This window comes from Grus americana, chromosome 2, assembly GCF_028858705.1.
Source record: "Grus americana isolate bGruAme1 chromosome 2, bGruAme1.mat, whole genome shotgun sequence".
NCBI classification, from domain to species: Eukaryota; Metazoa; Chordata; class Aves; order Gruiformes; family Gruidae; genus Grus; species Grus americana.
The window spans coordinates 163846128-163873384 of NC_072853.1; the positions used below are offsets into that span (position 1 = coordinate 163846128).

At 47.9% G+C, this 27257-nt stretch overlaps 1 protein-coding gene across 2 annotated transcripts in view; it reads right to left on the reverse strand.

Annotated features, from left to right (window-relative positions):
- Positions 1-17441, reverse strand: part of VILL (villin like) — a 36589-nt gene extending 19148 nt beyond the window's left edge. The window contains exons 1-5 of one of the 2 annotated variants that reach the window (XM_054815844.1): positions 17227-17441; positions 6757-6805; positions 4819-4900; positions 3263-3337; positions 969-1165 (exon numbers count right to left, since the gene is read on the reverse strand). In XM_054815844.1, the coding sequence (XP_054671819.1) occupies positions 969-1165; positions 3263-3337; positions 4819-4900; positions 6757-6767 (365 nt within the window). In that variant the 5' untranslated portion in view covers positions 6768-6805; positions 17227-17441. The remainder of the gene's footprint in view (positions 1-968; positions 1166-3262; positions 3338-4818; positions 4901-6756; positions 6806-17226) is intronic. The other variant, XM_054815845.1, reaches the window with a different exon arrangement.
- Positions 17442-27257: the final 9816 nt, after the last annotated feature.

The following is a 27257-nucleotide window of genomic DNA, read 5'->3' on the forward strand; positions in this document are numbered from 1 at the left end:
GTGATGCCATCCCCTCCTTTCTGTGCAACTTTACAAGGAAGACACAATCACATCATGAGAGGACATGGTCCCCCAAGGAAGTCCTGGAACCTTTTTGATGGTTTTTGAAGAAGTCTTACCCACTTCCGCATATCCTAGACCATTTTAGAAAACAGATCCAATGCTCATTCTTCAGATCTTACAGTAATAATTAACACAATATAATTGCCATTTGTGGGAAAGAGATGATTGCTGAAAGTTTTATAGTTTTTGTCATGTGGGTCATATATGTATTTTATCATATCTTGGAAGAGATTGGCAAACATGGTCAGGTGTCTGACAAGTACTTCAGACTTGTTTGGCCCAGTTGACCATATCCACAGGATGCTCTGGTGATTACTCCACCTGTCAAGGTGTGAAAAGAGCCTGCTTTAATTTCTCAGACTTCCTGTTTGACCTTAGGGATGTGGTTTAGACCAAGATGAAGTCTAACCCATACTGATTTCAGAGGCAGATAGGTTTCCAAATTGACTTCTAAACCTATGTGCTTTTGAAGGTATCTTTTAGATGGCAGAATTCAGAGTCAAACTTTCCTTCCACTACAGGAGTATTACTCCCAGTGTGAGCCAAATCAGCACATCTCCTCAAGGTGGATACTAGTCTGAAGTGCCCTAAATGGGCACATTAATTTAAAGTGTGTGGAGGAGAGGAAGGAATACGCTATGGTGAACAAAAAGGAGGTTAAGATGCAGTTAAAGCAACCACCTGGGAAAATGATCTGGAGAAGGGAATGACATGGTTCCAGATTCAATGCTTCCAACTAATTTTTTCAAAATAGGAAATTTTTCTTCTGAATATTGACCAACTTCAGTGCTGTTCCCTATTTTTCAGGTATTTGAAATGTTGATGGCTCTGAGATGTGGCAAAGCAGAAGGAATCCCAGGGACCGTGACCCACCTTGTTGCAGGGTATTATTTCACACTACTCACATAATGCCATTGCGGAAATAGCTTTGGAAGGTCTCAGACTCATGTCCCTGCACTTCTCGGTGCTGCACGGGGTTCCCCCTGAGTGCATTGTCCAGCTGGGTGACGTACAGGGCCGCGGCACCTTGCTCATCCTGAGATGAATCCTTGCCGATCCAGTAATGCAAATCCACAGTGGAGCCGCGGGAGGTTCTTTTGGTCTGGAAGAGGTGGAAAAGACGAGTCAGGATGAAGACACAGCCCGTATGTGTGTTTCAAATAATATCGCTGGCCAGGGAGACCTGGCAAAACCAAGTGACCATGGAGGCCTTTCCCAGGGCTTTTCCCAGTTCTGCCTTTCTCCTCGGCAAGGGGAGACAGGACAGAGTCTTAGGATGCTCCCTGGGACCTCAGCCTGGAGCCAGGGACCTTATTCAGGAGAACATTTATTGGTTTTATGTACGTAATGTACTGAACTGGAGGATGTTTCTGTCTGATATTCTTTTATAACTCTTGTTATCAAGGAAAACTGAACACTGGAGCAACTACAAAAATTAATGTGTTCAACCTGTCTTACTTTTGTAGAGTTTGATATAAAAACTTAAAGGAGACTCTTCTCATAGATCACCTTTTTAAATAAAATGTATGTTGCTATTTATTTGCCTGGAGATACTATCCTTTCTTTCCTCTTTCCCACATCACACTACATAGTAACACAAACTGCCTCTGAATTCCTGCTGACTTGCAAACCAGACAAAACTCCAAAAGAAGCTGAGCCTGTGTGTGCATGCTGTGATTCATCTTATTACAGAAAAACCTAATAGCCTAGAAAGAGGAGGCAAGTGATCTGAGAACAGGTGTGCTTATCGTTATGTGAGTTGTGCCAGTTATTTTTCAGCACCTACTGTGTTAAACCCTATCATGGACACCTGGGAAAGGTAATAAAAGCTCATTTTATAAATTGGATTTGACAGTAAGTTCTGTTTATTTGCTTTGTGCAGTGATACCACAGTGAAATACAGTAGAAGAACTTGAATAAAATACAGCTCGGTTCCTCTAGGCACAGATAATTAATTTGTGGCAAAATCGCTTTATTTAATACATTGCTATTGAAGACAATCAAAGTCCCATTGTCCTGCGGACACTTTTTGTTTGGAGAGCCTCCAGTGAAGATGCAGAATGCAAAGACGAGTATTTTTACCCCCCTGTCTGCAGGGGCAAAGGGGAGTAGTGGGCTGATCATGGGCTTTTCTACCCGGGGAAGCCATTGCAACATAAGCTGAGCCTGTGAGCATCAAAATCTATACTGATATCTATGGTCAGCTCCTTGCAAGGACACTCATATTCTGTTTTAAGCATGTCTTTGGGTGGCTGCTACCAAATCGATTCAGCACTTGAAAGGTAGCATAAAGGCATGTGCATGGTGAATTAGAGCAGGAGGCTCAGTCTGTGTCGCTATCCCAGCCTGCTGTCCCAGCATGACGTATAGTGAATGTGCATTTGTTTATTGTGGGGTAGTTGAGGCTTTGCTGTCTCTTGGCTGACGGAGATGTTTGCAGGAGGGACACTCAGACCCAGGAAGTGGGAAATGCTTCTGGTTTCCACCACATGGATGTTTTTTAATGCAATGGGGCCTGGATTGCTAAATGCAGATGAAGAGATTTGGAAGGAATTCTAGGAGCTGAATGCAACACATCATCCTTCCACAGAGCTTTGGAGCACAAGGCAGTTTGCACATCCCATAGAGTTGGTTCTCAGAAGTTCCTCATGCTTCTGGCTAGCCTGGGTTCAGCTGTTTGCAAGTAGGTCTGGACCAAATTTGGGTGGGACAGATGAAGTGTCCTAATGGGGACACGAGAAGGACTGCAGAGCCTCTCTGCCGCTTGTGTGATGCAGAGTGGCACACCTCCATAACCCACATCATCTGCTGAAAATGAGACCTTCCAGTTGGCCACCTCTTACATCCCCAAAAGACTCCCATAAGTCATGCCAATGTGGGCCTTGGTTTAGCTTGCCAGGAATGTACAGGCCATTTTGCCATGTCTGGACATGACTCAGTTGATTAGTAGATAAATAATTTAAATAAATTACTAAGTTAATGGTTCCTCTGGACTTCTGATTTACTAAATATACAGTGTTGTTGCAACAGCCCTGTTAAATTCAGATGCATGATCAGATGGTGAACACACGTGCACAACCACTTTTACCCACAGTGCTGGTCTCACCAGTGAGGATACCAAGCATCCAAGTCAGAGCTAAACAAAAAGGGTTGAACCAGTTGCCTACCAAAGAGACCAGCGTTTGTTAGCCTTACTTACGTGCAGAATTATGTAACAGTCCCCTTCAAAAAAAGTCCCATAAGCCTTTTCAGGTACAGGAACCATCTTCATATTCTGTAAGAAAATGAGTGTTTGGGTCATTGCTAGAACTTCAGAGCCAAAGTTGGTGGGTGTGAAACAGGACAGCTGGGGCTCACGAAACACAGGTGACAATTAGAGTTTGGAGAAGGAAGAATCAGGGCTGTGTTCATAGGCTGGGAAAAGTCACTTCTGGGGGAAATCCCAAAAGTACTAAGGGATGAGAAGGAGCAAATGATAATGCTGCTTGGCCAGATTGACAAGTATTTTTAACTCTCCTTGCCCCTCTGCAATCCTGTAGGTCTAGAGCAAGAAGACTTAGTGGTCAGGCTGAAGTGCTCCAGAGCTTGCGTTTGTAGGGAATTTCCCAGGGGAGTGAGCACATCTCTTCCTAGGTTTAGTTTTGGGGCATGTTTTTTACTCGGTATCCATAAGTTCAAGGTTAACTTTCAGAGCTTTGTTAGGATAACCAGTATCCCAGGGATTCATAGCAACTAGCAGTGCTGAGAAACGACAGACTTAAGGAGACTAATGTGTCCCTCACCCCTCCAGACCCTAACTGCACGCTTCATCTGGTACAAGTGCACAACTAACCAGCCATGCCTGCCTAGTGTAGGTGCCTGGATGTGCCACGCATCAGTACACAAGCAGTTCTTGGGCTTGAACTGGCTTTGTGGTTCCCTGGAATCAGAGCCATACATTCTTCTGGTAGCCTAACTTGTTTCCCAGCATACCAGCCTGACCCTTGTGAACCGACACATCTCTAATTACAGATCCTCTGGAAAGAATCTTAGTACAGTGCTTTGGAGAAAAATGGAAAGGCAAAGACCCTGTGATATTTGAAACATAGCTGGGATCTGTAGAGGGCCATCACCACTTGGAGACATGTGTTGGAGCCCCTTCCCCCTGCTCCCCTGCGTGGACTCTGCACCTCCATTCTAAGCTCTCTTGCATTGCAGGGGAATGTTCTTGGTGAATTGGGACAGAAAAAGGCAGAATTGAGCAGAGTCTGGCTCCAAACCAAAAGTAAACACCACGTCAAGCAGAAGGTGACCTTGCAAGCTGCAGTATCTCTCCCTGAAGTGACCCATCAATCAGGGTGGGAAAGATAAAGATGAAGCGCAAATAGACTCCATGGGATGCCTTTGCTGTAAAAATGGGTGCCTTCCCCATGGCAGCTGCTGGTATAGACTGGGGTTAACCCAGTGAAACAGGTAATCCATCCCCAGTGTGCTAATGCAGCCTTGCATTGGTTCCTGAAGGGGGTGAGAAAGCCTCCAGTGCTGGAGGAACAGCTTCAGTATTTCCTTAGTCAATATTATCCCTGTTTTACAGAGCAGGAAACCAAAGCAACAACATGTTGAAAGTTGCATAGGGAGAATTTAGGTCTCCTGTTTCCCACTGTATCTTGTCTGTAACACCCTCTTTTCCTGCCCAGATTACTTCAATATCTCTTTCTTGAAACATATACACATACACATGCAGAGGACATATGCCATCATTGCCTCTTGTCGTACCTCTATGCCCCATATCTGCAGTCCCAGTTTTCTCTCGATAGTTGGGAGATTTGTGTCACCGTCTGTCATCCTGCAGTCTGAGCTAGAAGGGAAAGGAAGAAGAAAAAACAAAATAACTATATAATTGGACACAACAGTAAGTGTTCCTCTTATGGTCAGTGGAGGTTTAATACAGATAATCCACACCATGAAGCGTCTCTATCTCTCTGCTGGCTATGAAGAGAGAACAGCTGTAGTTATCAACAGTTAGGTGGGATGAACCCCCATTCCCAGGCTATCCATGATCATGGGGGGCCAAGCAAAGTGTAGGATCACAGCCCAGCAAAGACTGGATAGGAGACAATTGTTCTTGTGTGGGGTTATTCTTCCCTTATTTGAGTAGGTGGAAAAGATTTGCCAGTGTGTTGGACCTAACATCAGTACTGCTTTATTCCCACCATTGCATGAGGGGTGGCAGAGACAACAGTGGACCTCCAGGAGATCCATGCCCTCTTAGAGCAGCCACTGGAGGTCAGGTCAGGTACTCTGAGGCACTGGGAGCCTAAGGAATAAAGCCCTTCCACTTCAGGATGAGATTCAGGTCTAAATTTATACACCTGCAAGGTATCTCAGGGCAAGGCACCAAGCTTTCAGCTCCGTAAAGGTCAATGGAGACATAACCAGCACAGTCAGCAGATCCAACTGATGACCCAGATGACTGCTTTACACATAGCCGAGCACCTCCCTAGGCTCTGCTGCCTGTCTGTGGAAGAGGTAGGTTTCAGTTGCCCACACAAAGGCATCTGGGGACATTTGAGATGTTTTTGGTATCTCCAGCTGCCTGTCTGACGGGTGAAGATCTCCCATCCATCCTCTATTATATCTGCCAGCTGTGGAAAGAAAAAAGGACTACCCTTACCTCTACGCCCTGTTCCTACTGCTTGGATAGCTGAGGTTTTGCTCAAGCAGCAACTTCTGAACCCACCTTGTTTACAGGGCAACCTCCTGAAGCAAATCAAACACAAACCCAATGTATATGAAAACACTGGGTTGTATCCTAGCAGAGCTAGCTGGCCCGTGGGGCACAGAACGTGCCTCCTGAGCAACTCGGCTCCCCTGCAGCGGCCACGGGACAGACTGTGTTTGTGTAGGGGCAAGACCCATATCAGCCGTTCCTGTATGAGTCAATCCTGCTCACAAATCAAGGCCCAGCTTCAGGACAAAACACGGCTCACTGATTTTTGTGTTTTGCATTCATTTGCTTCGCCAGTGCGCTCCCCTGATTTGCATTTGCTCACGACAAACTGAACGGTTGTACTATGTTAAAAACAACAACAACTTGATTGACTGCATTTTCTTCTCTGTCTCCGGATGAAAAGGCTGCACTGATTGTAGGCCACGGCCTCTCCTCTGCTCAGCTGTAGGAAACCACCTACGAGAAGGAACGGTGCCATGGCTGCCTCAACTCGGCACAACAGCTGAGCCACGATAAGATGAAAAATAAAAGAAGCTATTGCACAAAGCCATGGAAAAAGCTTCTTCTGAAGGAGGAAAAGAACAAAGACAGATGATCCCCTGCCAGAAGGCGTGTTTATTGCTCGTGTTATGAGAGCATGGAGAGACGTGCTGCGCTTGGCACCATAAAGTCATAAGAAGCAATGGTCCTTCTCCTGAAGAGTTTGCACACTAAGAGCGAGCACAACAATTGCTGTTCTAGGCAGGAGCACTGGTCCATCCAGATCTCCCACAGCCCAGAGCTGCCAGACCCTGGCTCCTTGCACAGGCAGTAGAGAAGCAGGTAACTCCAGGGGTGTTTTGAGCACAGCCCCAACACCTCTCTGCTTACTGAGCAGTTGGGCAGCAGTCAGTAGCAGGAGTCAGACATGATCATTCCTTCCTGAATACAGATATATCTGAAGGACTGTGGAAGACTGAGTCCATGTGGCCTCATGTACCTACCAGGAGCTCATTCAGCAACCTTCACCTCCCTCTCAGGTCCTCCAGATAGCTTCCAGGAAAGAAGACAAAAGGCAAAGAGAAAAACAAGACATTTTTCATCTCTTCCCTGAAAGGTAATTGAGACCCACACAGATTAAAAGCCAGATCCAGGAAGATATTTTAGTGTCTACAGAGGAGCTAGACACTTTTCTGAATGGGGTCCTGACTCACCTACTGTGAAGTCCAGGGTGATCAGGAACTGATGCCAAAAACATGATCCCAGTTCTGATCTTTAAACAAAAGATCTTTCCTTTCTTTCAATGTGGCATTCAAAAGGTCCCAATCAAACCCAAGTGAAGCCTCCTTCTCTCAGCTATCTTTCTAATTTATTTAGGGTTTTCCCTTCCAGCATCAAAACAGGAAAAGGCTGAAAACAAAGCCAGTAAAGACGTTTATATGTGAGGGAGAATTCAGGGGGATGAAGTTTTTTAGCAAATCTGACACTGCTCCCTGTGGAAGGCAGCAGGCGTCTTGCTCGCCTGCTAACAGTGCAGGAAACCGGCAGCTGGCCAGCTGTGAGACACAGCTGGCTCCCTGCTTTTCCCAGCATCCCAATCTCTAATGTCAGAGGAGTTAACCCAAAGGATGCCGAGATTCCTTTGAGCACAGACAGCTGTATTGGACAAAATCCTCCCAAAGCCAGCAACGCTCTACCAATTCTCTCCCAAACCTTTTTGACTCAAAACGGGGATCTTGGATCTCCTCTGATCCTAGGGCTTCTTTCTCCATCTGAAACCTGGCCATTAGCTCTGGTCCTCACTGTTCTGGGAAATACTGTCCCTCCCTTCCTCCTTAGTCATTAAACTGGGGGGATTGTGAAGCACAGACAAGTTTGGCTGTTTCTTTGGCCTTTCCAGCTTCTTTCAGCTGGTGGCCAAGTTACAAATAATAGGAATATGACTTATATAATCAGACAGTACATTTCATTAATGATTTAATGTGGGTTTTTAATCAGATGATCCCATAATTCAACTCCTGTCCAGACACAAAATCCAGTATTTATGGAGTGAAAACTTCCCATCTGTGCTGAAACCAGGAAGAGCAGAAACTTTTCTACTTTAAAAAGAAAAAAAAAAAAAGGGATGTTAAGAAGTTTGGGTTCACTGTGGGGTTTCAACAGCGATGTCCAGGTCAGTTGCTATCTCAATCAAACCAGTTTTGCCCAGTGCTAGGTGAAATGCAAATTGTCAAAAAAACATGAGTCAACTGCCTCTGGGACAGGAATTCACCAGAAAAAAACTGGTTATGGGAATGGACATTTGCTGCCTTGTACACAAACACAGCTTTACCTGCAAAGGGGGAAGAGAGTCAGTAAAGCAGCTGTAGGTCCCCTCTTTGCCTCCACTTTAGTAACATGCAACTACCCCATTTCCACCTCCAGGGCCAGACATTTCCAGGGACTCTCACAAGCAAGGAAAGAGGAGACAAGTTCACACCACGAGCACGGGTTGAGAGGTGGCCACTGCATAGCAAAGGCAACCTCTGGCTTGGAGCTGCTCCACTGGCTCATCACCACGTGATTAAGATGCCATAAATTAAACTGCAAAGAGCACGTGAGGGCAGAGGACCTGGAAACCAGATGTTGGTGGCTGGTGTCTTGGGCAGATGTCACAATCAGGACAACCTGGAGCTTCCAGAGCTAAAAGCAAAGGCTTCCCTGACATGATCTAAGTAACAAGGCTGGTAGGTGAGGGCAGATGGGTCTCTGTTACACCTGCTCCCCTTCATGCACTGCCAAAATTACAGCAATGCTCCTGCTTGCTAAATATGATCCCAGTCCACATCCCCTCTCCAACCAGCACAGTGTGGGGAAAAGCTTTGCCTTCAGGAAGGACTAGATGACTAATTAAGTGTCAAGGTCACTCCCAAGATTGGTTAATGAGTAACAGTTGGGGTGGAAGTGCCAGCAATCACTACTTCATTTTGGTCGAACTGGTACGTGTTGAGAAAGCAGACCTAGCAGGACATTTCTTCAGGCAGACTTAGGCTGTTTGGGTGGGGAGGGAAAATAAGGACTCAGAAGGGGGACAGGAGATCATTTCAAACTCCCAAAGTATGTTCTGAATTAAGCCTGATTTGGCTTGTCTGGGTTTTGGCGGCACACTTACTCTGCTGTATTCACGGTAATAAAAAAACCCTAGTGAAATGACTAATGCTCTGTACAGCTTCAGGAAAATAGGAAGCAGCTGTGGCTCCAGCCTTTCCAGGCTGAAAGGCTTAATTATTGGGAATACTTGGACTGGCATTAGATGAGGTAAACCAGGGCTGTTGAATTGCTTTCATTGTCTCCATTATAGTTGGGCATCTGGGCCCAAGTAGGTGCCATTTTTGTCTGCAGAGAGGACAGCAGTTAACTCTTGTTTTGTCCAGAGGAATGAAATTCAACACTGAGTTACCTTGCATGGCTCATCAGCTACTGCTCGGGACCATTGCTTTGAACAGTTACTGTCCAGAAGTAAAGGACTCAATCAATATAAGCTGTCTTATTTTCCTGTTGCAAGAGGAGAAAAAGTGACTTTTATCTCATGTGGAAATGACAGGTAGGGAGGTCCAGCAACGGGGCTTGTCTTCTCTCTCATCTTGTCACACACTCAGTCACATAATGTCATCCTCCGATTTTTTCGGCAGGAAGGCAAAGTTTGCATAGGTGAGAGCACCGGTGACATATGTATCTGTATGTGTATGTGTGTGTTGGTGACAGCTCCTATCCTCTTGCACAATCACAGGAAGGGTTGCAGTCAAAGAAGCTGAATCGTATTCCCCATGTTGGATGTGCTGGGACATTGTGATGAAGCAGGGAATGGGATATGTGTTTTGGGGTGAGACAAAAGAGGGAAAAGTACAGCTTGGCTCACTCTCCTCCTCCAGGTCCCATGAGGTCCAGGTTCAGGAGCTTGGTGTGGCCAGTGTGCCAAGGAGAGGGTTCTGCACAGACGCACCCAGCTGACCACAGAGAGCACTTCAGCCTTCCTGGAAAGAGCTGTTGCCTGGCAGCTAAAATTACATAAAACAGGCCTTGAAATAAGATGCTATTTCTGATCACGGTGGGCAATTAAATACTGGAACAGCTTATTAGGGAAGCTGGCAGGCTCGCCTTTACTTAATGTCTTTGAAATGAGATGGCTAAATGGCTGGGGTGTGCTGTATGGGCTCGGCTCCCCGGGGGTCTGTGAGCGTGAGCCCCTGTTCAGGTGCTGCACCTTCAGCAAGCTGCACTTTCCCATCGGTCTGGCATTAAGGCAATAACATGGATTGATCCTCATGCTTCAGGGCTTCACCCAGCCACCTCCACAGGTCAGGAAAGATCCTCTGTCCATGCTACCAAATCATCTGGGTGGATCATGAAAGGGGTTGAAGGGCTTTTTTAGTCTTAAGTAGAGATGGATCAAAACTTGAGATGGGGCATCAAACAGGATGAACTAAGATTGTGAAGAAGCTTCTTGCTCACCTTCTCAGTATGTGGCTCTGGAGCTAAGAAGGAACTTCACTGGGTTCAGATGGGCAGGTTTTCCCTCTCTCTACGAATGGCTGCCAGGGATCATCAGATCATGTCTCATCCAAACAGCTACCTGCCATCACAGGCAGCTGCTCTGTTCATGGGGCAAGGGCTGGGATGCTGAGGACTGAGATGCTGAAGTCTGTTCAGTGTTAATGTGAGTGAAGATTTAAGGGCCTGGGATGAAGGGGAGAATCACTGAGATGATTTTATGTTCTTGATGGCCTTCCAAACTGGAAGTGCTCTGTATGCCAGGAGAGGTTTGAATTCCCGTTCAGTAAATTCAAAGGATGCACAACCCTTGATCTACCTTGGCAAGAAATTTCTAAGGTTCTGCATGAGCGATAACCAGTTTGCCCTCTCTGACAAAAGCTGACCAGTCTCCCCAGGATCCAGTTGCTGTCTCTTGACCCCTGCAAATTTACTCCATCTCCAACCACTGTCCCAGGCATTATCAAGCAGCAGCCCTTCATCTTAGTGTGCCTTCCTATAACCTGTGCCTTCACTCCCTGTCCATTTCTGGCATCTCTTACTTAGTAGCTTACACAGTCTTTCTGAGAAACCCACTGATGCCATAAGCCTTTACCTTTCAGCCCCCCTGTAAGCCACATACAGTTGGGCTTTTCATTAATTCTCCAAACTTACCATTGCTCCTTACTTAAAAGGAAGGACCACAAGGAAATACTAGGTTACTGGGAAATAATCACCTTTCCAGTTGCAACAGCCCTCAATCTGTATCTCATCTGTCTCTTCAAATTCCTCAGAGGACATCTGATTTAGAAGGGCAGGCAACTTATGGTATCTCCTCTGCCTTTCAGTAGTCCCTGCAGCTGCCTCATTTCCACCTGCCATAAATTCTAGCTCAACACCTCACTCCATCCAAAAAATCTTGCTCATCTCTCCACACCTCTCTTTATGACCTCCTTTGTCCTCTCTATTTATCTCACTGCTGGTAGCATTCCAGCAGTCTGATCTTCAAGCAGATGGTCTTGGGAAACTGATTTGCAGGAGCAGATTTTTCCCAAAATGCTGCTATTTCTGAATCCTCTCTCTAAAATTTTATCAACTGACTATTTTTCCTGGGAACAGTAGAGCTGTATTGTCCCAGCAAACTTCTCAACAATGTAAGAACAATGTACTGACAATTAAATCAGAAAGCCTTAACACCAGGACAGCTCCCAAGTCATGCAGTCTGAGTTTCCACATTCATCATGCTGGATGCAGAGCCCAGTGCTCAGCAGTGACTGGCACTGGAAAAGGGAGAACAAGTTGGCTGAACATGGGGGCTGGCAGTCCTTGCCTTGGCATCCTAGGGAGAAGGTCAGAGCACGCACACAGCTCTTCACTGACTGTTTTCCCAGGAAGTCCTTCTTCCCCAGGATGTCTTTGAAAGCACCAGGCTCTCCCAGGCAGGTAGTGTTTCTGTAGGGTGAGGGCAGCCCTATTAGAGTCAAAGCTTTCAGAAGTAGCAGCAGAATCTGAGCTGCAGTAACTTCGACCGGAGATCAGTCCCAGTTGCCTGATAACGAACTCTTTTGGTGCAAACCCACCTCTCTTGGAAGATCCGTGAGAAAAAAAACAGTGGCAGAAGCAGCTGTTAAAAGCCTTCTTCGTGCAAGCGCCTTGCAGCAGCGTTGCCCCTGGTATGGTGCCAGGTGCATTATTTTCAAATAACAAAATGCAGCTTGGCTCATGCCTACTTCAGAGGTATCCATTCCACCTCCGGCTCCTCATCGTGAGATTACTGAGTCAGTAACGGTACAGAGCCATCCCAAGGGAAAGGCTAGCAGGTAGTTTGCCAATTCATTACGAACAAATCTCTTCTTTCTTTCAGCTCTCTCTCTCCCCTGGTGAAAGGGAGAGATCATTGGCTCAGGACCAGCACCGCATCTGAAGGCAGGGCTTCGTGCCACAGCGAGATGCACGCAGAAGGAAAACAAAGCTGAAGCCATTTTAATTTCTCTTCCTGGTTTCCAGAGAAGTGGTTGAGGTTAGAAATATTCATAGAATCTCCTGATTACAATCCTCACATCAGTATTTTAATGGCACAGGTAAGTAAAATGGGAGCTGAGACATCAGGGAGGAGAGCACCTGTGTTTGGTCACAGCTACAAGATCTTCCTGAGCCCTGGGGAGCACCTGCACTTCAGAAGCTTATGGGAAGGGTGTGACAGCTGGAAATTGAGGAGAGACCCTCAAAAGGAGGCATTTTCTCAGCTGAAACTGAGGAAAGGCCACTGTTTCCTATGCAGGGTTAAAAGAGCCTGGAGGAAGGCTAGGAGAGGGGGTTAGAGGTTGGGATTCATCTACCCTCACTTGGATGCCTTAGTTTTAGGTGCTTAAATCTGAGCACTCCTCTCGCCAGGTGGTTCACCTCATCCTGATGTTGGCTGTAGGGCAGATCTGGTGACTCTCAGTCAGGAGGGTCCTACTGTCCCCTTGGCCCATGAGGAAAACCCCTGGGGGCACAGCCCAGCTTGCCACACTGCATGTCCCCTCTCTCAGAGCATGGGAGCTCAGTCCCACCCACTGTGGTCCAAGACCCTGCCAGATCTGTCAGTGGGAACCGAGCCAAATACCGTAAATAAAACTACAGTTAAACCCAAGCACCTGTGCCCACCTGGCCAATCCTTCTCAAAAAAACAAGTCTAAGCATTATGATTTTTGCTACCACATATAACAGGTTTATATTTATTGTAAGAATGTGCATGCATCTGTGTACATACATGGATGTGTACAAGATAAAAACCAGGTTTTCCCTGGTGCACAGTTTAACAAGCCCTTGCTATCAGGACCTTTGTTTGATGGTCATGGAGCAGGGGTGCTGGTCTGCCTCACTCAGACCAGCTGGAGAACTGGTTCCCAGAGCATTGGCTTCCCAGTGGAAAGCAGCAAGGTTAATAGTAACTATTGAAAGGAAGGGACAATTCCACCTTTGCTCCAGTTCAGACCTGCAAGTGTCACATTAAACTGGGGAAGAGAAACCCAGGACTTCTGGTAAAAAACAGGTTTACATTTCAGATTGCAAATGAAATGACTTGGACCTAAGCGTGGTGCTCTGTAGGTGACTGCATTTCCATCACTGGCCTGACGAGATGCAACCGATTTATTCAGGGGGATGGTTTGTCTCATGCTGCAAAGGGAAAGCTTGCCCCTTGTGTATGTTGGATGACACACATCTGCTGAAAGACACCTAAATGAGTCAAAACAAGCAGGTACCAACAAACCCGACCCAGGCTTCCACATTTAAGGACGGAGTGCTGAGTCAAGGTGTGAGTTACCTTATATGAGCTTTAAGGTCTTTGAAACAGAGTCAGACCTTCACAGGGTCTTCTCCCAAAGGAACACAGCAACACTCATCTTTTTGGTAGCAGTCACCCATACTAGCGTTATTCTCTAGGCTTGCCTGAAACCAGAGGGACATTCAGCACCACATATGTAGTGTGTTTATCAGTTTCATCCAGCCCTTGCAACCCAGGGTGGGCTGCAAGGTCACTCTTGGTCCTCCTGTGACTTCATGGGTGCCACTCAGTCTCCACCTGCCTCTCCTTACCTTAAGCAATTGCCCCTTGAGGAGCACCATCCCACCCTCAAGAGACCCTGTGGTTGTGTCTCCTTCCCGAGATGGCTTTTGGTGGCTATTCTCTGTTGTGGTAGGAAAGGGGTCCAGGGAGACAACAGGGAAAATGGAGATGGGGTGGATTACTGGGAATGAGGGGCAGAAGGACATGAGGCAATAAGGAGGTGTAACTTTGCCCCTGTGATATTATGTGCTGTATGATGGATGGCGTTGGTGCATCACAATTTTGTGAGCTAAACCCCCTGCTGCCCAGCTCTGGGGCTCCTGCCCACCTGAGCACAGCTCTCACTGCCACAGCACAGCAAGGACCAAAGCCCTAGCCCACGGGGCCATACGTCTGGCACTTGCTTGGCATAAAAAGCGAAACCCAGCCCATGCAGGACCGCAGCACGCAAACGTGAGAAGAGCATGCAATCCCCTTTTGGCAAAAATGAAGGCCAGCTTTGAGAGAGTAGCACGTCAACTGCAAAAAGCCAAATGAATAAAACATCCCTGCAAATACTGCAAACAGCTTTAGAAAGAGTCATTCAGTCTGGACCGCCTTTTGCACCCAGAGCTGCCAATGGGAGTTTTGTCTGAGCACAGGGAAGGGAACCAAGCATCTGAAAGACTGGGATGGGTGGGATTTGCTCAGACCCAGGCAGCTATTTCATAGACAGCAACACAGTACAGCAATTCAGGCTCCAGCACCCTCCTAGAGGGAAGGTGGGTGTCTCAATAGTCTCTATCACCCTAAAAAGAATACGATGTCTAGCGCTGCCTGCTTCTTACCCTGTTTAGCTTTTTTTCTAAGAGCAGTTTTAAATAAAGGGCCAGACAGAAACCTATTCTTTCATCTCAGGCACGGCAACAGGACATTTTTAGGTAGAAAAGGTCGGCTGCTCTGCATAGCTCATTCCACAGGAACTGCCCAGGATGGAGCTCAACCATGCAATTTAGCATCCCCTATGTCTCATGTCTGTCTTTGACATGGATATGAGGAAATAACAAGTTTCACCATTACTCTACCCAGCACTGCCTCAGATAACCATGAATAGGCTCAGATAAAGATGGATAACAAATGGTAGGATTTCCTTTTCAAGCAGAGGTCCTTAGAAATCAAGGCAACTGAAGCAAATGTGCATCATCCGATGCTGGAAATTAACATTACATCTCAGAGGACTTTTCAGACTGAGGGATACCCAAGACTTAGTGATAATATTCACCCCTTTCTGCATTCCTTTTATACCCAGAATGGGTGGAAATACAGTGGGAATGTATAATCATCCAGGATAAATCATCATTAGGCCCATTTTCAGGGTTCTATTATGTGGAAAGGGAGAGCATGAGAAGAGAGGTTTTAATGAGTCGTAGGAGTGTGTACCCCCTTGTGACTGCACAATCTGTTTCTCTGAGGGGCCAACAGACGCTGAAGAATGTAAGTGAATAAACGAAGAGCTAGAGCAGAGGTATTTGGGGGGTGGTGTGTCCACATTGGAGTCCTTCCTTGTGCAGCTGGACATTTCATATGCAGAAAGCCCAACCTGTGGATTTGTGTCAGTCCAGAGCGACCTTCAGAAGGCTGCCAAAGAGCCCATTCCCTGTGACAAAGGAGGGACCTTGAGGAGGGGTGGTGGTGGTGGCACGTGCGTTCCCCGGGGTGGCTGGGCCAGGTAGCACAAAGGCAGCACAAAGGCTTTCACTGTGCCCTGAGCTCCCCTTCACTGCACTGGGTATTTCAGGGCTCTGCTTCCAAGTGGGCTACCATGTATTTAGCTCTATTAAAAACGAGGGAAGGCTTTTGGTCCAGCAGGATGTGGCTGGCACAGAGCAGAGCCCCAGCATCTTCCAAGCATGGGGCAGGTGTCTGAGCCGGTCTCCTCCTCGTCTGGGGACGAATGACCGCAGCATGGGTGGTACTGGAGGACCAGGCTGCACGACAGATCCAGCCTGAAGTCACAGAGTCCATGGTGCACCTCCTCCATGTCACATGTCCCACACCTCCCTGGGGGGTCCAGAGCAGAAAAGGGAACAACCTCCATGTTTAAAGTCCAGAAGAACTTGCACAGCTCCATGGAAAAGATCAGGAGACACCATGAGCATCCTCAGCATCCCTGGCCACGCAAGAGCAGGGATTTATTGTCTCAACCTAACTGGGAGTCCCAAGAAACAGGGGAAGGCAGGAGACCAGGTGACACTGTTTGTGGCCATGGCATGAAACCTTTGCTCCCAGCTGGGAGACCTTGGCAGCTGTTGCCACAAAGTCCTGCCTAGGAAATACCGTCATGTGTCCCCCGATGGGCAGGGAGCTGGAGGAGGAAAAGGGCAGCATGTTCGTGCAGGGAGGAGGAGGGGGGGAGGCTCACCTGGCTCTGACAGGAGGAAGGTGAGGAAAGATGGTCAGGGCTTTCCTGCTCTGCACCGTGCTGGCTACTGTCCATCCTTGCATTTGCTTCCACCCAGCATCTTGGCCCGTGAGGCAAGGAATGGTAAAACCCCGCCGAAAAGGAAGGCCGATGGTGTTTGATTGTCTAATCTGTATTTTGCAGGCTTTAATCTGCCCATTTAGCGGCAGCATGTAAAGAGCACCTGGATGATTCACCATCTAAGTGCTGCTCTGGTGGGGCCAGTTTGCTTCAGCTGTTTTAACATTTGTTTACATCTGTGCTAGGGTAGCCTTGAATAAGTGCGAACCTCCCACGGACACTAATTCATATCGGTTCTCCTTTGTGTTAAATATTTATGTTCTTAATAGGCACGCCTAAGAAAAATACTGGCAAGTAAGCCTGCAGCTCAACTCCATTACAACTCAATTTTATCTCAGTGCAATTTGCATCTCAAATGAACAGGATGAGAAAACACTCTGTACTTATAGAGCAAAACAGCCCAGCAATTCAGCCATTCAGAACTATCAACTGGAGGACAAGAAGACCTCTCCGTGAGAACTTCCAATGACTTTGTGTCACTGCCTGGACCTATAAACACGCTGCAAAGGCAGGTGAGCTTTAAGCAAATCCCCATGGCAGCAAAGCATAAAACAAAGCAGGCCAAAACAAAATGCTGTTAATTGCTCGTTGCATGAAATCAAAGCCAGTCTGTGCAGAAAGCTAAACAAAAAGCCTGTGTCCTCGGAGCTGATATGTAGCCTGGACGGGTTCTCGGTGAGCTGAGATAGCTGCTTGCTCCAACCCCAACCAGTGCAAATCAGGATGGGCTCATTGCTTTCAGTAAAGACATCCTGTCTTACAGCAGGTGAGCAATTTTTTAAAAAATTGATTTTTTTTTTGTTTGTTTCTTACTATCCCACAGAACAAAAGTCATTAAACAGTTCTGGCCTTTACAAGTAAAACTAAGAGGGGTGCAGGGAAGTTGCCTACCTTGCTGGAAAGTGCGCGGTGTCCTTGCCAGTCCCCCTTCTCTGCCCAACCCAGCGCCTTCTCTCCTCTTTGGTGAGCTAGTTTCAAGGCACTTTTGTTTGCCGTTCTCCTACCTTGTCAGCTCGGGAACAGCAGTGTTCGGTAATTCAATCCTCTACTTAACCGCAGAGACACTCCTACTCGGAGATCACACCCATTCCCAAGCTCACGGAGGGACAAAGAGGGAGCCAGTATGAGAGAGTTTCAACCAACTTACTGTTTGCGTCAAATATCCACCGGCCCTGCATTCACGGAGCAATAATGATTAAGTGCTGCTTTAATTAGAAACCTGTTTTGTCCAGATTTAAAAGGGCAGGGGAGGTTCCCCCCCCCCTTTTCTCTGTCTGTGCTGGACAAAGCGAGGTGCAGTGCTGCTCAGCACCACGTTAACGCTTGGGTCCCAAGAGTCCCAGCTCCGGTCCCTGACTCTGACTGTCCCAAAATTTGGCAGAGCCGGTCCGAGGGGAGAGGTGTTCTGGGCAGACAGCCTGCTCCTGCGGTCCCTGCGAGGCCGAGCTGCGTCTTGCTGTGCTCGCAGGCTGGAGCCCTGGGTGTGTTGCAGCCCAGGGTGATGGGGAGCAGGGGTAAGGATTGCCGTCGGGATTACCGGCTGAAATGGGAATGTAATGGAGCATTGGAATGTGCTGCCCTCCCAGGAGAAATGTAATGATAAACCAGAAAACCCCAGCGAAGCTGGCAGTGTTTGCAGTCGCCACCCTCTGCAGTGGAAACCTGCGTCTGCGGATACTCGTAGTGATATCATAGCTGATCATTAAGAAAAAAGTATCTGCAAAGGGCAGCTGTAATATGCAGCTACCCCCTCTGAAAGCTGCCCTGATGCTATTGGCTGTGGGTGACCTGAAAACAAACCGTCTCCTCTCAGTCCCAGCTGCTCCTACCTGGTATCTGCATGGTGCTGCTTGCTGCGGGTGGAGGGAACATCCCTCGCTGGAGAGGGATGGAGGCACCACTTCTTACCCCACCATCACTAGGCAGCTCTGCCTTTGGGGGACCCAGGACTGCATCCAGCTGGGTTTTGAGTATCTTCAAGGATGGACACTACATGACCTCTCTGGACTGGGAACCATCCAAGTCCTTCCTTTCCAATGCGTCAAGCTTCTCTTGCCATGTCTTTAATTTTTTAGATTAACCCACACAAACTGAAAGTAGATACGGATCAGCTCATCAGCTAAATCACGTATCAGAATAGGTTTAAACCAACACGGTTTCCACAGATCTAGTCCACTGACCCCAAAGGACATCTAATGGGAAGAGCACCCAAAATATCCATGACATTAACTACAGATTGGTGTACCACTAATCACAGATACCTGCACATCAGGGAATGGGTTGAACCTGCACATTCAGCCTGCACGTGCTCATATCTGAGAGGAACACTGCAGAGATCTTAGTTTCATGGTTGAAGATGCAAAAAAGACTCTTAGCAAGCAATTTATCCCTTAATGACAGCAGGCTACAGCTCATAAAACCCATAACAGCCTTTGCCTTTCATTTTTTGTTCTTTTCATTTCATCATGCTGAGTGTCTTCCTCTGTTGTAGGGAGCTGAGAAACCATGTTTGGGGTCTTCCTCCAGTCCACAGGAGATGGGGACCTGCGACACAGTCTGCTTTTATCACTGGAGTCAACCCCAAGCCCACTGCTGGCCCAGCGGTGAGGGTCATACACCAGCAGCTCTAGTGGGAGGCATTAGAAGCTGAGGTGAGGACATCTGGAGACCACAGAGGATTGGCACCAAACTCCATTGTGCCCTGGCTCCCGTTTTGCCATGTGAAGTCCTTATCCCCAGAACCACAGGTTTAATTAATAGCTGCTATGTGTCTGGGTCCTTTTCGGTGCTGATATATGCTGATGTAAACCAACCCATTTCCATGGCTGCAGCTACATGAATTTGAGCTCTGGGATGAAGCATGTCATTCCTATACCCACAACTTTGGTAATGCACAACAGGCTCATGCACAGGAGATGTTTGAGCTGCCTGTCCCCACTCCTTTCCATCGCCACAGTGAAAAAGTAGTAAATAATTCTGGTGAGCTTTAAGGAGCCCAAATCTGTAGAAATACATGTAAAGCGGTTTAGAACAGTCAATGCCGAAGTAAAAGAAACAGTTTGTCATAAAACATGGGCTCATTTAGCTGGAGGCACTTTTGCTTCCTGCTAATTCTGATCATGCCATGGGGTTATAGAGCAGAAAACATTATTTCCGAGCAGTTTGACTCAGTACTGGTGCAAAACAGAATTGCCTGACTTTCGTAACTGAAATATGATCTGTGATTTTCTTGTTCCAGTTATTTTTCCCATGTGCACAACCTGATGCACTCATATTCTGGTCCTAAGCTTTGACTCGGTATTCCCAGAGCTCAAAGACCTTGTGGTTTAAATTGTTTTTCATGCAAACAGATGGCAGATGAGGCTGTTTGCAGTGTCCCGATGCAAGCCTAAGACACTGAAGACATTGTCAAAGGTTGATGCTGGGGTAAATCAGAAGCTGCTGGGAGGAAGACTCTGCTGAAGTGCAAAATCAAGGTTTGGCAGTGTAATGGCCCACATCTGCCTCAGCCTTGACCATCCCACATGCCTGTGGACAAGGTTAACATTGTACATGGGGAAACAGGCTCTGCCAAGGATGTATTTGCAAAATGACACGTTGCATAGGTATTTCCACCCTGCTTTTGGATATGCAGCTCCAGGAGGAAGAGGGAAGGGCCAAACCCTGCAGATGAGATAACATGGCAGGGGCCTCACGCTTTGAAAAGCAAGGGAAGGAGGCAAAAACCTCCACAAGCTGCTCAAGAGACCAGTGCAGAGATCCATCACTACTTATGTGAAGCTAAATGTCCTGACTTGTAACAGCCAAAGCATTGCATGAATTTCTGAGAACGTTACAGGAGAGCTTTCCTTGACCCACAACCAAAGCATGTGACATTTTACTACACATTCCTCATGTAGCCTCGCTCAGGCACTTATCTGCCCTACAGAATCATCATATCCAAATGAAAATCTACATAGTGCCTCTTATAGGCAGATCCCTATGGATCTGATAGAGGAGGATGGGGTTATAATTTACTGCTCCCCCATCTGCTGTGCTCCTGCGTATGGGGGAAAAAATATGAGAAAGCAATACATACACGTGTATATTGACCATAAGACATGCGAGGACTTCACTCGTTGGGGCTTATAATTTGCTGAAGCAAAAGACCCCCTGAGAAATACATCTCAGCCAGCCATGGCACCTAAGCCTTGAGCAAGGCAGAGATGACTGGCATGCCTGAGCACCAGCCTCAGGATTTGGCCCAGCTGCCTACAAGGGGAGTTTTGATGCAGGAAAGTGAACACAGCTTTGCTCTTTGGCCTGGCAGGCTCAGACCAGTGGAGATCAGGGCTTCACGTGGCTTCACTGCCCTTTGTAGGGCAGTGCTCTGCAAGCACCAGGTGACCAGGCAGCACAGAGCTGCCTCTGACGGGTAATGGTCTGCAGGTTAATGGTTAACAGCAGCAAATGGAAATGTCTTGGGACAGGGGAGGGTGCCCGGGCACCAGGGTGAGGAGTGCTCCTGCGCTGCAGTGCCACTGTGCAAGGCTGTGCTGCGCAAACGGAGACACAATTGTCTTGAGCTACAGGGAGTCGTTGCATCCTCCTCTGGTGAGCTCATGTCAGTCGATGGCTCTCAGCACGCAGAGATGCCTCCATCCTGTAAACGAGCCCTTTCAGCACAGCTCTTGCACAATGCTGTGCATGGAGCTGTGCGAACGGCGGATCCCGAAAGGCAGGGGCAGGGTGGACCAAATCCTCTTCTCCCAGTTCCGAAGAAAGGAGCGGCCTTGGCAAGCCAAGGGCACAAGGGTAAATGCTGATTTCGGGCAGGAATATCTTTGGTGAGAGCTCTAGAGATGCAGTTTGTCTCCCTGGACCCAACAGCTTGCAGCAGGTTAAGACAGGAGCAGTTTCTCTGGTACAGGAGTTACAACATTGAGGCAGAAGAAACCTGTACCTGTTGCTCCAATTTATTACTTGGCAATCTTAGTGCAAAACCCATTTTAAGCCAGCTATGCTGGGCTGTGAACTGGGGATACGAGGCTCATGTTTCCTCAGGCTTATGGGAAAACGTACCCTCCCCTGCAAAAGAACAGGAGAGAGGGGGTCGGAGATGATGATGTCTTGTAGCATCACAGCAAGGTCTGCTAGGGCTTCTGGTCAGTCTTGAACCCCTCTTCTGTGTCCTAAAATGCCTATAACCCATCCTTGAAGGTGGGAGGCACAACTCTCTGCTAGCAAGGAGAAATACCTCTGTGAATATAACTGCACTGACGATAGTGATGGGATATAACAACACTGATGGAAATGGCCATACCATGCCAGACCTCCCTTGGTCTCTCTGGCTGCTACCAAAGGCTTTGCAGAGTGATATACTGCAGCGTATTTTCTTTTCCAAAATTATATTTAGGGGAATGCCAAGGAAAATCCTCAGGAAGGCTGTTTCTTCCAGCCTCCTTCTGGTGAATGACTCCTGCCTTGGAGCAAAAGAGCTACCATCACCTGTCGGGAGGTTAATCTGCAACTGGCCCTGGCGCGGTGTCGGCGGGGAGGTGGTAATCTCCAGGGGCGGCTGGCTGTGCCTGTGTGCACTGTGGGCGTGGGTTCCTCTGCATGCCTCTCCGTTTGCTCTTGCACCCCACCGCCAAGAATTAGCAGGTGCAGTGAGAAAACAGGATAGCCGAGGTAGGACCGTGACGTGGCATGGGCAAACACCAGTCCTGGCTGCCATCCAGACAGAGGAGGAATGCGGCACAGGGGCCCCAGTTCATATCCGGATGTATAGAGATTGTTCTTTTATCTGGGGAGACTTCTAGAAGGACCCAAGTCCCCCAGATCCATCACCCCAAGATCGTTGTCAAACTCTACTCTTAACGCTGATGCCAGAGTTTGGGCAGCTGATGTTCCTTGGGTTATTGGATGACTGCTAGGATAAATGAGGTTTGTGCTAGAAAAACTTAGATTTGCTACTACTTCAGAAAATTAGCCTGCTTTTCCAGAATGCCAGAAAGCTTTAGGGAAGTAGTAGCTGGCAATGAAGACTCAGCAGGACTTGGTCCTTTAGGTAAAGAGGTGGAGAGTCTAATGGGGTGAACTTTAAGGCAATGACGTGGTGGACTTCACAGAGTCTAACCATGGGGGAACGACATGCAGGAAAATGAAACTATTGCGTTCCTGTTCCTGAACGTTTTGCTCCTTTTTACATAAGCCACAACCAGCTGAGCTGAGGATCCAGACTATCAGCTGCTACTTACTGTTAATAAATTACAGTCGTCTTCTAGAGACCTTAAATCCTGATTCAGTCCTTTGCAAAGCAGATGTAGATGATTTACAGACTTAATCCCAGGGTAAGGCATCGTGGGAGCCCTGCACTGAGATGTTTACCTGTCTCATGTCTGTCTGAAGACAGAAGCAGGGATTATCAGTTGCTGTTACAGGGATGATACCAGGGAGATGGATAAGGTTTCCCAACCAGCATCACTGCAGGAATGGGTTAGTAAAATTCAGGAACAAACCCAGATCACCCAAGCACCAGCCTGGCTACTTGGTAACGAAGACCAACCTCCTCCTGAGCATCCTGTCGTCACCCTGCCCTCAGTCCTCAGCCACGGTACGGAGAAGATGTTTCCCCTAGGTAGGGCAGCACATATACCTCGAAGAGGAAGACAATGAAGAGAGGAAGAAAAAAAGCAGAGAGGATCGGTAAAAACAAACATCCCTATAAACAGGGCGGTTTTGCAAATTGCTGTACGGATAGTTTCGGAGTTTCACAAAACCTCAAGGGCTCTCTCAGCCCTAATGAAAACCTTATGAAACCCAGCAAATTCCAGCACGCTTTGGTCAGGGTCATCAAGCAGAGCCTCTGCGATTTCCAGCGTCAGCTGAATCCGGCAGAAAGGAGACATTTCACAGAAAAAGCTGCACAGGCAGGGGAGGCTCAGCTGGTTAATGGGTGTGCGAGCCCGGCAAAGGTTATCCCACGGCAGCCCTTGGGCAGCAGAGGAGTAACTCCGTCGTGCCATGGTGGTGACACCCCCTGAGGTTCAGGCTCCTTGGGACTGTCCTTTCATGGAAATCACACCACAAACAAGCAAGATGAAGGATTAACATCTTGTTCTCACCTGGGAGCTGAAGTGAACGGAGGTTATTTATGCCTTTTTGGACAAGATTACACGGGAAGTACGCACAAGGACCAGAAAGTTGACTCAGGTCCCCAACAGCTCCCTTTCACCCTGCAGGAGATGTGACCTGTGTTTTTCTCCCATGGGATACAAGGCTGGTCCTTTACACCCGGTGAAACCAAGTGGTCCCAATGGTTCTAATGTGAGTTAGGATCACTGGATGCTGAAAGGTGTACTTGCAGGACATGCTGTCTTTCTGGGGAAGGCTTCTGGAGCTCTCACCCTCGCTATTTTTTTTAGCATTCAGGCAGACCAACAGTTTCATAACTGTGGGAAACCTGATCGCTCACATTGGTGGCTGCACCTGAGTGCCCACACAATAACTCCACCCTCCCTCGCAAACTTAATTTTTAACCCGTCTCATTGCAGTGACCGGCTGCACATGTGACTACAGAAAGTCACTCTCTGCTGAGGGCTGGGGTGGGAGCCCTGCCCTGCTGCCAACGCACAGCAACCTCCCTCACAAAATTAGTGTCATAGCAGCTGCCAGTCTTATTTAAATTGTGGTGCCCAGACATGGTGAGTGTGGGAGATGTCTATGTGGTCATGTCAGATGGGAACTGTGCCCTGGAAGAGGCAGCTAGGAGAGGATCTGGATTTTTCAGGGATTTTGGGGTTTGTTTCCCAAGTCTTTCCCTGAAATAGAGCAAAACTTTCCCCAGCACAGGTAGTCTGGTAGCTGAGCTGAGTTTATCAACTCCTGTTGTTCACATCTGCTAAATGGAGCTAATGAATTTCAAATCTTAGGAGGTGAAGGGGTGCAAGGACAAACCATGCAAGCTGCTGAGCCCCAACACCTGCAGGCAGAGCCAGGATCATGCCTACAGGACTCAGGGTACAGCAGGTAGCCGGGGCTGGGGCTGGCCAGGCGGTGAGATATTGTTTGCAGGAATGCAGCTCTGCCTGTGCCAACCAGGAAGGAGCAAGAAAAATCAGTCACCCTAAAGCCTGAGAAATTGTCATCCTGCTAAATGTTGTCCCTCCCTGTTTTTCATCGTCCCCAAAGGGTCTATGCTTGACGTGCGCATTTGGTCCATTACCCCCACACACCAGACCTTGGTCACATCACACTGCTGGAAGGAGCTCCAGTACTGCTGTGAGCATGAGAAGGGCACTGATACTCATCACAGCCTTGGTTCAGCTGATGAATGAAGATCGGGCACTTTGCTGGGTGCTGTACACACTTCCCCGTCTGCATGTCATCTCCACCTACTTCTTATAGACCAGTCCAAGGATCACAAGTAGGAGACCACGTGCTGGGTGGGCTGGAGTGGGCTGGGTTAACTAGGACTCACGGAACTTCTCAAAAATGGAAGATGAAGGGCTATTTGAGGGGAACAACTTGATTTGTATTATTACAGCTTTTCAATGATTGAAGAATTCATGCAGCCACTTTTAGGCAACATCACAGTCCAGAGAGTTAAGTTGCCTTATCAGAAATGATCTTTAGAAAGTCAAAGCCAGAGCTGAAACCCAAGGCTCTTGTATCTCCTGTACTACCCACTGGGCCATATGTCCTACTGTGTTGCATTTGTAGCCAAAAGGCTGGCTGCAACCTAGGTGCCAACAAGCAATGGTGTCCCCCAGCCGCCACCAGTCTCTGCATGAGGGGCCAGTGAGGAACGGTGGTGCTCCCCAAAACCCTCTCATTTTCAGGAAAAACCTCATCCTGAGGCTGATACACCCAGTTTCTCCCAAGAGCCTTTTGGTGATTAATCCGTGCAAACACCAACCCTGCCTGCCATTAACGGGTCAGAGCGATCACACCGGCGAGGAGCTCACATGAGTCAAGAGCCTTTTCCCGGGCAGTTCTGTTTACCGTGTTTGAACACTAAACAAGAAACCTGCGATACTTCCGTGTGGGACAGGACTCTTTCTAATACAAGTGAGAGGTCGTGCTTGGGCCATCCTTGTGCCGCTCTCCAACAGAATTTGGCCAGTTTAGTGTTTCTCCTTCCTATGATTCCTGGCTTTTCTGAACAGCAGCACTCATGTAAAAAGCCCATCCTGCAAAGGGCAATATTATCTTTGCAATTTTTGGCACAAAGGCAAAACTTCAGAAGTGACAGAACTGCCTCCCTTATGCCCAGGGCTTGGTTTATTTGGATTAAGCATATTATCCAACAGAGCAAATGGACACCGGCTCTATCCGTAGGCATCCGCACAATGTAACGAGCAATTTCACATCTTACCAAAACTGCCTGGGGACAAATGATGACGACATCCCAAGGACATTGCCGCGCACGTGATTGCATTGACATGCACTCACACATGGGCTTTCCGGCTGTGTTTGCATGGGTTTTGCCTCGCCTGGAGTCAGAAGCATCGCTCCCTTTGTAAACAGGGAGGAGGAGGAGGGTGATACTGAAGTTCCTCAGCCCAGGGAGGAGGAAAGGGCAGGGCACTCGCACCCCGAGCAGGAAGCAAGTCCTGGCCCTCGGGGCAGATCTGCTGCACCCACCTTTGGTTTTAGGATGTTTTCTCTCCTCAGCAAGGATCTGGATGAGACCCGGACTCTACTCAAGATTTACTGGGGAGGACTTTTCCAGACCACATTCCTTCCGCACAGAAATCCAGCTCCAGAAGAGCGTTTTGGGAGACAACCGCAAACGATGTCTCCAGGGTTGCATTCCTGGAGGATGGTGGATGAATCATTTTCCATTCTCACAAGGGAAAAGCCCGTCTCTAATGCACTGAAGGTCAGCAGCCAGTGCAGGGAGAGGATTTGAACAGGATGGACTGGTTTCCAGGTTTCAGGCGGTGCGAGTGAAGCCGAAGGAGAGAAGCGAGCACGGAGCCATGTGCCTGTTTGCACATCTCTGCCGGTCATGGCAGCTGCAGTCTTTGCTTCCTCGGCGGGAGGCTGCATGCAGCACGGGGATTGCTGCTCTGATAACCTGCCCAGGGAGCAAAGGATCTGCTATTTAAAAATGTTGCAATTTGCATGTAGGAAGTGCATGGTCCAGAGTTGCTTTTTTGCGTGAATGACTGACAGATTTCACAGGAACATTTTTCACTTTACACAGAAAGTGGCGATTATTCAATAAAACCCCACACCCCAGCTCTCAGTCATTTCAGCCAAACTCCAAAACGCTTCAAATCTCTGATGACGCAGACTTGAAGCTATTTCCTTACATTCCCTTTCTCCTCTCCTAAACCAGCCTTCTCAGCTGGATTACACTTCCCAGAGACGCCTCTAATGCTGCTTCACCAGGGTGCCTTGCAACTCACGCTTCCTGAAAGCAAAGCAGCAGCAGATAAAGCACCCTGCCTGGCCACTGGAAGGTTTCACATTTGCTATTGAAGATGAGTCCAGATGCATTCATGCCAGAAAATCCCAGCTGCGTACCTACAGAAATGCACAGTGCCTTGTGGTCCCAGAGATGCTGAGGTGGTCAAGGGAAAGAAGCATCATCTGCAGCATGGTGATGGTGGCAGCGTGCATGCTATGTTTGTCCAGATAAGGGGTGTCCCCACTTACACAAGGGAAATACGAAGTGTGAAGGATCCTGAAAAGGCCACACAGCTCGTGCCTGGCCATGTTTGGAGTCTGCAGACTCGTATGCTGCCAGGGTCCGGTGGCTGGATTTGTTGTTCAATACCTCCACTACAGGTGTCCTGCCTCAGCATTCATATTGGAATAGAATAGAATAGAATAGAATAGAATAGAATAGAATAGAATATTTCAGTTGGAAGGGACCTACAACAATCATCTAGTCCAACTGCATCATGAACCCTTATAGCTAGGACATAGCT